Source organism: Penaeus japonicus, unplaced genomic scaffold, assembly GCF_977035675.1.
Source record: "Penaeus japonicus unplaced genomic scaffold, GWHDUDI00000001_assembly GWHDUDI00000024, whole genome shotgun sequence".
NCBI classification, from domain to species: Eukaryota; Metazoa; Arthropoda; class Malacostraca; order Decapoda; family Penaeidae; genus Penaeus; species Penaeus japonicus.
The window spans coordinates 10,258,111-10,270,610 of record NW_028234426.1 but is presented as its reverse complement, the minus strand read 5'-3'; the positions used below and the strand labels follow the sequence as shown (position 1 = coordinate 10,270,610).

Below are 12,500 nucleotides of genomic sequence, written 5' to 3'. Positions count from 1 at the left end.
TCATATACTTCAATTAAAAGTAAAAAGTAAAAAGTAAAAAGTTAAAAAAAAAAAAAAAAAAAAAAAAGGAGATAGATAGAAAAAGTAGTTTTGGGGGAATTGTTAACTAAATGAAGATGTAATAAAAAAAATAATAAAAAAATAGAAGATGAGGTACAAAAAAGAAGAGATAGGAAATAGACATGAGGGTAGAGAGGGAGAGTAGAAAACATGTATTCAATATTACCTTCATAATTCACATCCATATCAATATGTGGCATCTTTCTGCACACAGTCATAATGTCACTGAACTCCTCCTCAGAGAAAGAGCGCAGAATGTGATGTCGCTCAGAAGGAGACAATGCCAATAACATCTCTGGGCTATTCAGGGGTCTGCGTTTGCTTGCAAAGTGTCTGTTGGTAAGAAATTACCTATATCAGTATTTTTTCCAAACTAATATACCTTCCCAAATGTTGAGGAGGGATAAAAAAAAATATACATATATTTAACTATTTTGATGGATGACATGATATCACGTCATATGGTTGCAGCATTTGCCGGGGGGCACAAAATCACGTCATGGCTATTTCCATGGGTTTAAAAGAAAACAATGGTCATGGGAGGTACATTATATATCAGTGGATATAAAAACTATTGCAGCCAAATAACAAGTGAAAGCCATGCTAACCTGAGTGATTCCTCACTGACATGGGGCAGCTGCAGCAGTGGGTTCTTGCTCTCCCACAATGCTTGGATGATGTGTGGGCAGAGCTTCATGCAGGCCTCAATGGTGTCCAGGGATGGCAGGCGAGAGATGCGACCTGCATGAGCCAGCATGATCAGCTGAGAAACACATGTCACCATTTCATTGATGAGCGTTGGGCAGCATCTGGAACAATAATCAGCGGAATGCTACTATAATTTCCTTTAAAAAATTAGAGTCTAGGAAGCAAGATTGGCAGAGAGCAAGATGAGGCAAGACAGAAAAAGACAAGTATAGGGAGATGGAAAAACAAAAATGGATTGAGGTAAAGTCATACCGTACACACATACAGTAGAAGTTTCTTCTGTACAGCGGGTAGCCAGACATGAAAATTTCTGAATATGCAAAGGTAAAGTTCCCCAGCCCATTCAGACACTGCAGAACTGTTTACCTGCTATTTTTTTGGACAGAAATATTTGCCACAAAAACATATTCAATATAAATCACATTTTCTGGTACTAAATCACCTTCCCTTGCCTCATTACATATAAAATTATAAGCAGCCAATCTATGCCTTGTCATTTGAAGCATGACACAGCTAGACAGATTTGGTTGATTCCAATCTATTACACAAGGTTCTAGGCTTAGGTTTATCCCCTCAGAACTCAATTCCTCCACATTACAACCCAGCTGCAAATAGGTACCAGTTTGCAAATTTTGATAAGTATTTCAAGAGCTTGATTTTAGATGTCTGATAAGGTATACCATATTCTCATTAAACAAATATATACTGCACGGTGGAGCAACGCTGGAAAAATTAACAATCCAGTATGAGTAAAATGTGAACAATTAGCAAAAAGCTTAACTTTTGCTAAATAACCTCAAGAAAAATTGCTGATATGCACTTGTTATTCCATAAAAGTTTATTTGGCTGAAAAAGCTAGCATTATAAATGAACAAATAACCAAAAAGTTAATGCAAACCAAATGGCAAGTATATCTCAATGCAAGAAGTACTTATATAATCACTGCATGTAACAATAGAGTATATAATTATACCTAAACTGATGCATATGAACTGTAAAGATGACAGTAAGGAAAATACATCACTGAGTAATTCTCTTACAACAGGCAACCAATGAATGGGTTAGGAAGAGGAGAGGGTCTTTGGGGAATTAGGAAGTTGGTGAGTTTGGTTGGAGGAAGTATGACAGACAATAAGAGATTCAATAGTTCATAGTTACTGTGTCCCATTCACACTAAAAGAAGACAAGAATACCACTGAGTATAAGACTCAATTGAACAAAAAAAGGATGTATTACAGATCAAGCATTAGCCCTTCCAGTAATGCCATTTTTTGCAGGGTCGGATCACACTGCATTTACTTTTCTCAAAATACAAAAAGCTAGTTATTCCTTCAGTTGTGTAAAGGCGCTGTCACACTAGCCTATTTTCCGTCGTTTTATTTTTTTTTGTCAATTTTCAAAAATTGCCAATTTTTTGAGGTGCGCAGTCACACTAGGAGCCATCGGCTCAGTAATGTGATACTCGCATCGCATTTGTAAACAATGGCGCCGAACAAGCGATAGTGCGCGGTTATGCTAGACTTTAGCAGTTTTAGCAGATGCTAAGCGTAACAAGAAAAAGCAATAAAATATTCTAATTCAAGTATTCTTCTGAAGGGCCTGTGTCCATCCACAGTCCAATGCGTTTCAAAACTGGAGGAAAAATAGCGCGCTCTGCGGCTGACAGATGTAAACAATGAAGTAGAGCACTTAAAACAAATTTTATCCATGGAAATAAAATTTAGATTTACATATTTCTCTTTGTCATTTTTAAGCTATAAATAAGAAAAGTAAATTTCATTATATTAGAATATTTTTAAAGATTTAAAACAAATACGAACATTTAAAAATATAGTTCTTGATTTGATTACGCTTGGCCAATAAGACGACAGGAATGTTTTCGTCTGACTAGAAAGATGCCAATTCGCTCAAAAATTGACAATTTTTCAGAAAATTGACGGAAAAGTGCTAGTGTGACAGCGCCTTAACTAACCCATCATACCAAATGCTAATTAGTATCAAATGCTAATTTGCTAATGTATCATATATAAACTCATATATCATGCTATAAGCCTAGAAAATAATTGAAAACACAGCATCTTCAGATGTATGGACCAGGCTGAATATCCAAAGATATAGCCCGTAAGTTGTAAGCACAGAACACCTTCACTTTCTCGATCTTTTCACGTTTTTCAGTTGGAAACCATTATTTTTTTTGTATTCATTTACGAAAGTTGAAAAACTAAAATAATTCTGTTAAAATGAATGCAAAGAATATAATTGTGATCAAAACAAGAATGTGAATGCCTTGTAACCAACCTGATAATTACAGACACTGGTTAAAGTATGAGTGTATGCACATTAATAAAATTTAACATATATAACACCAACATTATATATATCTTTTTTTACAAAGGCCTACCCCAAATCTCCCACTAATTTTCTGTCATTTACAATGCTCTGCTAATGAATTCTAACTATTTTATAGATTTCGTATCTCCTCCACCTTCTAAACAGCCACCTATTACTTTTGCATCTGTATCTAGAAGTCAGTGGTTGTCATACCACATTAAACTTTACAACTTGTATAATATCTTTGGCCTTAGTCTGCTTTATCATCCAAAATGGAGACACCCATGAAGAACTAAAATCACTCATACTCTACTCACTTGACAATGTAGAGCCTGTCCTGATCTAGGGTGGTATCAGGCAGGCGAATCCTCGACAGGTGTGCGTGAAGCAGCGATCTTGCCTTCATAGAGTAGGGGAAGCAGAGTGGGCGCTCCTTGTTCTTCTCCCCTAGATTGGGCAACTGCTTGATCAGTTGTGGCAGTTCAATGTTGTCGGTGGGCCTCTCCTGCAGGAAGAGCATGCAAGAAAATATTACTGATTATTCTTATAGTTTGATTATCTTTGCTACTTGTTGGGTAATAGTTTTCAAATGTAACAATTCTAAAAATATATATCTATGCTATGTAGCCATATCTTCCTAGAAAAAAATGCTTATAATCATCTGAATCTTCAATCTGCTTTTCATATGATAATCCAGAATAAACAAACAAAAATACAGCACCAATACCATAAATACACCCAGAAAATCTCACAGACATACATGCACACACGCATACAATCAGATTGACTTACCACAATCTCTGGGTTGTGTCCCTTTTCAAACTCCAAGGAAGCAGCTAGTACCATGAGCGCCCTCCTGAACACCATGTGAGGCGTCTTGTGGAAGTAGTAGTAGTAGAGCTGCGTCGTATCTAACAGCACCTGGAGCAGAAATGATTTCATCCTCTTGTTCTCTCTCTTTCTATCCCTGCCCACCTTGATTGCCTTATTCCCTCAGTTGCTTAACCCACTCACGAAGGGGGCATTCTAGACTTGAATGTCACAATGCCGGGGCTTTCGAACGCTTAGGCCTAAATCAATTAAATGGCTGGCACAATACTGTGCCGCCCAGCCACTGGGCTTTTGAATGAGCGGTACAGTACTGTACCACCTGTCCAGAGAGGGTTAACTGACCCATTAACTAATTTGCTAATGTATCATTTATAAACTCATATATCATACCATATGCCTAGAAAATAATTGAAAACACAGCATTTTCAGATGCCCAGACCATGCTAAATATCTTTGTAAAATCAAGTTTTATCAATTTACGAAGAAGAAGAAGAAGAATAGGAGGAAGAAGGAGGAGGAGGAAGGAGGAGGAGGAAGAAGGAGGAGGAAGGAGGAGGAGGAGGAAGAGGAGGAGGAGGAAGAGGAGGAGGAGGAGGAGGAGGAGGAGGAGGAGGAAGAGAAGGAGGAGGAGGAGGAAGAGGAGGAGGAGGAGGAAGAGAAGGAGGAGGAGGAGGAGGAGGAGGAGGAGGAGGAGGAGGAGGAGGAGGAGGAGGAGGAGGAGGAGGAAGAGAAGGAGGAGGAGGAAGAGAAGGAGGAGGAAGAAGAGAAGAAGAAGAAGAAGAAGAAGAAGAAGGAGAAGGAGGAGGAAGAAGAGAAGGAGGAGGAGGAGCAGGAGGAGGAGGAAGAGAAGGAGGAGGAGGAAGAGGAGGAGGAGGAAGGAGGACGAAGGAGGAGGAAGAGAAGAAGGAAAAGGAGGAGGAGGAAGGAGAAGGAGGAGAAGGAAGGAGGAGGAGGAAGAGGGAGATGGAGGGAGGAGGGAGGAGGGAGGAGGGAGGAGGGAGGAGTAGGAAGGAGGAGGGATGAGGGAGGAGTAGGAAGGAGGAGGGATGAGGGAGGAGTAGGAAGGAGGAGGGATGAGGGAGGAGGGAGGAAGGAGGGGGGAGGGAGGAGGAAGGAGGAGGGAGGAAGGAGGAGGGATAAAGGATGAAGGATGAAGGATGGAGGAGGAAAGAGGAAGGAGGAAGGGGGCAGGAGGAGAGAGGAGAGAGGAGAGAGGAGAGAGGAGAGAGGAGAGAGGAGAGAGGAGAGAGGAGGGAGAAAGGAGGAGGGTGGAGGGTGGAGGGTGGAGGGTGGAGGGTGGAGAGTGGAGGGCGGAGGGTGGAGGGTGGAGAGTGGTTAGTGGAGGGTGGAGAGTGGTTAGTGGAGGGTGGAGAGTGGAGAGTGGAGGGTGGAGGGTGGAGAGTGGAGAGTGGAGAGTGGAGAGTGGAGAGTGGAGGGTGGAGAGTGGAGAGTGATGGGTGGAGAGTGGAGAGTGGAGGGTGGAGGGTGGAGGGTGGAGAGTGGAGAGTGGAGGGTGGAGGGTGGAGGGAGGAGAGTGGAGGGTGGAGGGGTGAGGGAGGAAAAGTACAAAATGGAAATGAGACAATAGTGAAATGGAAAAGAAAAAAGGATAAAGTATAAGAGCAGCATTAAGCTAGGCCCAAAATATTAAAACAAAATGAACAACATACCTGGTCATTTGAAAACTTGGAAGATCTATACCACCAAATGGCAACCACTGTCGGCAGAGCAATCATGAACACTAGACCATACAACCCAAGGACCCATAAAGAATTTTCTTTCTCCACAATCCAAGAAGGCAGTGCAATGCCAAAGTGCATGGCACCCGGCCCATCAGGGTGACCATAGCGCTCGTAGTTCCTTCTGGCCTCATCGTCAGTGAGGGCAAGGTACGCTGCAAGGTAAGAGAGTATTAGTATGGCACTAAGGCTTGAGCATGGAGGTGGCAACCAGATGAAATGAAGGGAAATATCTCTATCTATATGAGAGTCATACCTCAATAGTTGGGTTTTTGCATCAGTAGGAAGTTTCAGCCAATTGAATGGAAGTATACTCCCTACCAAACTCATAAACAAACAAATGGACACACACACACAAACATATAAAAAAAACACACACAAATAAACACACACAAATAAACACACACAAATAAACACACACACACACACTTGAATTCTTTTAATCATAGGATCTGCATCTATATTCATTAACCCATCAATGATGGGGCTGTTTTGGCCCCAAATGGTCGAAATACTGGGATATTTCAAACACATAATCCTAACGCCTTGGGATTTTTATACGCCCAATCACCCGGCAAGTCAGCCAGGAGGATAGCCACAACGAAATGTCTCGTCTCCGGCGGCTGACACTGCCACCACATGACATATCTTGCCACCCGTCATTATCGTGTTAAGAAATTCAAAACATACCTTTACCTGTCATTATGCATGAGATACATTTGCAGAGATCTTCAGATGCAATTTTCTTACTGGAGTTTAATTTTTCAATTATTTCAAGATATAATGGGTTACCAGAGGAAAAAAATCATTCTCACATTATGCTAGTTTCACATCCCCTTCAACTTAGTAAAAACAAAGTAACTCTAATTCAAATCAGAAAAATGACAGGATAAATTGAGTGTTCCTGAAACTAACATAACTTAATTCAAGCCAGCATTATGACAATCATAAAACTTTCCAACTGTGAGCATACTTCAACAGTGAGCAGTTTCAGTTGTTACATCAGGTAGGCACCAATCTTTTAAGTCTAACTACCGCCATCATGACATCCATCCACAACAGATTAACAATACACTTGGAAAATAGCAAGAAAGTGTAGTACACAAATGTATGTTTTGAAATTTCATGACAAAAATTAATACAAGCATTTGTCCTGAGGTATGAGAAAGAGTCATGACTAAGTAAGGATTAAATAGATTCTCTGGCTGTTACAGACTCATTAATTACTGATATACAGCCAGGGACTCAACACCCTTATTCCATTATAGCAAGGATAGACTGTGTAAATATATAGTGAGTAATATAAATAAACTCCTCACCTTTATTGAGTTTCATAAACTTTCTCTCATCTCCAGTTGGCTTATCAGGATGGTAAATAAGCGACTGTTTCCTGTAAGCCTTTTTTATCTCAGCAGTACTAGCAGTCTGCAAAAGAAAAAAAACATAAGTAGTTTACTCTCAATATATACTGTTGCACATATCAAACATGATGAAATATTTTTTTTTCTCTCTTAAAGAAAACAAATGACAAAAACTGTTAATTCAGGTATAAAATATGGATCTACCAAAATGAAGATTGTTTGCTACATTCCCTCTGGAGAGCAAATTCTGAACAAACACAAAAAACTTACCAATCCAACACCCAAGATATCATACGGATCAAAGTTTGCATTTTCATAATCAAACTGTTGGAGCTTATATACAAGGCAGGCCATCACCACCCAGCCAGCCATGAGTAAAATTCGTCTGTAATGAGAAAGGTAGTAAAGCTTTATGTAAGAAGTTCTGAGAGAGGCAATTGAAGAAGCATATAGGAATAAAAATAAAATTGTAAAAAATATGAAAAAACACATTTAGAACACAAGTTGATAGCATGTAGATACAATGAGGTGCTGTTAACAACAGTGATGTGTCAGCAAATTTGAAGTAACAAGATATTGAGCCTTAACGTTAAGTGGATATAAAATGGCATGAAGCAACAATACCAAGCACGCCATTTGCACACACAGGAATCAAGATGATGAAAATCCAGCTAACCCTGTGGCCTTGCATCCCATTAATTTTTTTGTGTGCATGCATGGGAGTATGTGTGTTTGCGGGCATGTTCTTTCTTTTTTTTTGTTGTTCGTGTGCGTGTGCGTGTGCGTGTGCGTGTGCGTGTGCGTGTGCGTGTACGTGTGTACTATTTACTTCTGACAATCAGTTGACGATGAGTGGTGTGAAAGCACACCATCAACTGATGAATGGCCCACTGTCATCCCCTAGATTAAATCATTAAGTCTTGCTCAGAATCAAGCTTTTTCTACCCCACGAAATACCTCCAACTACAGGATGATACAGAAAAATATCTATTCATGATTTCTATGAAAAGAAAGAGCAAAATCATCTGATAGCTAGAACCATAAAATCAATGCACATCATGTTCATCATTACCATCAGCAATGCCTCAAAACTCCACTCCTTTTGACAGGTGCAATTAGCTCTAGAGATCTATTTTCCTAATCTGTTACAGTTAGACCTACAAAAGCAACCTGTTGATAGTCTGTGATTGCCACAGTCTCTAAATGTCACCCTAACCCCTCATGCATAAAAAAAGAGGAGAGAGGGGAGGGGAGGGGAGGGGAGGGGAGGGAAGGGAGGGAAGGGAAGGGAAGGGAAGGGAAGGGAAGGGAAGGGAAGGGAAGGGAAGGGAGGGGAGGGGAGGGGAGGGGAGGGGAGGGGAGGGAGGGGAGGGGAGGGGAAGGGAAGGGAAGGGAAGGGAAGGGAAGGGAAGGGAAGGGGAGGGGAGGGGAGGGGAGGGGAGGGGAGGGGAGGGGAGGGAAGGGAAGGGAAGGGAAGGGAAGGGAAGGGAAGGGAAGGGAAGGGAAGGGAGGGGAGGGGAGGGGAGGGGAGGGGAGGGGAGGGATCAAGGGAGTATAATAATAAACATAATAATAATGATAATGATGATAAAATACTACTACTACTACTACTACTAATAATAATAATAATAATAATAATAACAATAATAATAATAACAATAATAATAACAATAATAATAATAATAACAATAATAATGATAATGAGAAGAACAACAATAACAATAATAATTATAATCATATTAACCCTCTCTGGACGGGTGGTACAGCATGTGTACCGCGCATCAAAGCAGTTGGCCCGGACATGACCACAGTATGCCAGCTGCCATTCAATTTGATTAGAATATAATAAATTCGCCCCCCGGCATTTGGGTTAATGATAATAATAATATTAATAACAGTATTAATAATAATAATAATGATGATGATGATGATGATGATGATAAAATAAAAATAACAAAATGATAACAGTAACAATAATAACAACAACAACAACAATGATAAGAGCAATAAAGACATACTGTGTATTTTTCTGAAGTCCTTTCCATTTCTCTGGCTTCTTTAGTTTGGATAGCTTTCTCTGGAATATCTCGCATTTCTCCTTCTCCTGGTCCTCAGCTGGAAATAGAATATCACAATAACATCGGCACCAAGATCATCATATCAGCTAGAGAGTGAAAGCAAGGGCATATGGACCCACATAGACCAAAATTCCCATCCCCATAACCATCATAATTGTTATCATAATTGCAACCGTAGTATTAACCATACTAACAATAATTGATATGCATAGCACATTGCAGGTTCTCCATAACATAATGCTCATGGCTCACCACTGAATACTGCCAGTGATCATTATCCAAGTGGTGTACTGGTGGTATTACAAGGAATGCTGGTTACATGTTTGCCTAGTGTGCTATTTTCAACCATGTTGTTGATGACTGTTCCTTGCAGCTATTGACAATCTCAGATGCGCAGGTGTTGGTACTGATAGACCAGGGCTCTCCTTTTTTTTTTTTTAAGGGCTTGGTCATGGTCATCTAGGCTTTCTTGCCCTCACCTATTTATCCCATACCTTGAAATATGCAAAAACGTTTTTGTTTGTTACTATTACTACTGTTACTAACCTCTCTTTAATGTTAATGATAATAGTAATAACATCAGTAACCTCTACCTCTAAATACATGTTTTACATAGTTACATATGTAGATACTTATTGCGGTTGCATTTGCATCGATACATTTGTTCTTGACTTGTCAAAAAAAAGCCTCTCAGTATCCAGTAAAATCACTCTGAGAGAGATATCGCACATAAAGATTATGTGTACTTGTTATCTTGACGACGGGAGCAGCATTAGGCAAATAATTGGCCCGTCGTGAATAGGTTAAAATACATAACTTATTCTAAATCATGATTAACCTCAGTTCTGGTTAATAGGAGATCTCACTGTGCTGAGCTCTCTCAAACAAACCAATCTAACCTGGGTGTCATGACATTCGGGGATTTTGGATCACTGTGCTATTCTATTGTGCTATTAGAAAGGAGGGAGTGAAGATGGCAATTGTAGTCATAATTACTGTAATTACAGTAATATTAAGGTACTTAACGTCCAAAATCTAGATGGCACCACTTTCTCCTAGCACCAGCAGGAGAGAGAGCCTTGAATGGAACCAAGTACTATCTTTATAGAGCAATGGCACACAGCAAATTGACGCCTTCTTGCTCTAAAGTACCACCGATGAAGGATGTGCAGGGTAGAACGAAAAGAGGAGAGTGACTCAATCCATACCCACTGTCTAAAATGTGCTCCTGTGCCAATATGGCTGCCTTTCACTGTGGCACTCACAGTCACAAGCACAGGTTTCCTTCCTCTTCCCTACCTCTTCATGTTATCTTCATTGTAGGTGGTTTATTATTCTTTCATGACAGCACAAAAATACAAAAAATAAAGTTGCTTTTTGTCCTCCCATAAAAGAAAATAATGAGCTACTATGGATCATATACTACAATTTTAGTCAATTGCAGCATTGATAGAGCCTGTTATATGGCACATATAAGTCTCTAAACTCAATAGAACACACAAAAATAAAATACAAAAACAGCTGTAGTTTTACAATGAGTGACTGAAAGAGAGTGGGAAGATTCAAATTATGTTGCTTCAAGCTGCCTCACTCTATAATAAAACCTATTATGGAGAGTGGGCAAGCGAATCTAACCCCGTCCGCAATGGGTTAATCTTATAACATAACATGATAATTATAGTATAAATAAAATGATAAAGACAAATTACTAAAAACATAATATCAATTATAATAATTCACACTAAAAACAACTAAAATATTAATGATAACAAAAAATAGAAAACTAATAATAACAATAAAAATATTAACAAAAATAAAATAATAATCATGATCATCATTATCTTTACAACAATAACAATCATAATGATAATGACAATGATAATGAAATGATAATTAAAAATAGTAAAAGAAAAAGGAACTGAAAAATATTAAAAATATTGATGATGATAACAATGATGATAACAATATCGATGATGATAATGACAACGATAAGGATAACGATAACAATAACTATAACGATAATGACAACAATAACAATAACAATAACAACAATAATAATAATAATAATAATAATAATAATAATAATAATAATAATTACAATAGCAACAACAGTAACCATAATATCATCCCTAGATAAATATCAATATGAATACCAATAACAATATTACTAATTGTATCAATATTACTAAAAACAATAACAATTACAATATTTATGATGATTATCATCATCATCATCATCATCAATAATAACAATAAAAACAGTAAGTGATCAGATCATAACCATAATCATCACAGCAATGACAGCAATCATAATATCAATGATAACAATAACAATATCAATACCAATAACAACCATAATCATAATCATAATCATAATCATAATCATAATAAGCATATGCATAAACATAAGTATAATCATAATCTTAATCATGATCATGATCATTATTGTAATAATAATAATAAGACGAATACTAAAACTCAAACTAAAGCTAAAATTAATACTTAAAGTGACAATGACCATGACAATAATAATAATAATAATAATAATAATAATAATAATAATAATAATAATAATAATAATAATAATAATAATAACAATAATAACAATAACAATAATAACAATAATAATAATAATAATAATAATAATAATAATAATAATAACAATAACAACAACAATAATAATAATAATAATAATAATAATAATAATAATAGCAATAATAATAATAATAGCAATAATAATAATAATAATAATAATAATGATAATGATAACGATAACGATAACGATAACGATAACGATAATGATAATGATAATGATAATGATAATGATAATGATAATGATAATGATAATGATAATAATAATAATAATAATAATAATGATAATGAAAAAACAACATCAATCACCTTCATCAACATCATAAAGAAGAAAAATAACCAACAACAATAATAGTAAATTATGATAGTCTGATAAAGACAACTTATCTTTACTTCTCTTTGTTTCAATGTGTGCTTATCTATACAAGATAATTAATAGAAACTTATCAACGATCTATTTAAGACTTAATCAAACTTCGAGTGGAAGACTACTATATTTAAAATAATGAATCATTTTCCTTAAAATTTTACTTTGAACATAGTAATATATATGGAAATAATAAAATACCAGTTTCACTGTCATACGAAAGTAATGAAAGATAAAACAAAACAAAGAAAATAACAAAATTGTGTATAATAACAGCAAGAGGACCCAGAGAAATCTGGGATAAAAATCAGAGAAGTAACATTATATATGCCAATAATATTAACAATAAAAGGTAATTAATAAATGTTAGTTTTGAAAGATTACCACAAGTCAAAGGCACATATGGCCTGTATCAAGCATTTGTGGCATCCAT

At 37.2% G+C, this 12,500-nt stretch overlaps 1 protein-coding gene across 1 annotated transcript in view; it reads right to left on the bottom strand.

Annotated features, from left to right (window-relative positions):
* Positions 1 to 12,500, bottom strand: part of Sec63 (translocation protein Sec63) — a 27,074-nt gene that overhangs the window by 11,897 nt on the left and 2,677 nt on the right. The window contains exons 2-9 of the mRNA XM_043018980.2: positions 9,049 to 9,145; positions 7,301 to 7,415; positions 6,989 to 7,094; positions 5,601 to 5,824; positions 3,892 to 4,020; positions 3,417 to 3,604; positions 669 to 869; positions 227 to 393 (exon numbers count right to left, since the gene is read on the bottom strand). Of these exons, the coding sequence (XP_042874914.2) occupies positions 227 to 393; positions 669 to 869; positions 3,417 to 3,604; positions 3,892 to 4,020; positions 5,601 to 5,824; positions 6,989 to 7,094; positions 7,301 to 7,415; positions 9,049 to 9,145 (1,227 nt within the window). The remainder of the gene's footprint in view (positions 1 to 226; positions 394 to 668; positions 870 to 3,416; positions 3,605 to 3,891; positions 4,021 to 5,600; positions 5,825 to 6,988; positions 7,095 to 7,300; positions 7,416 to 9,048; positions 9,146 to 12,500) is intronic.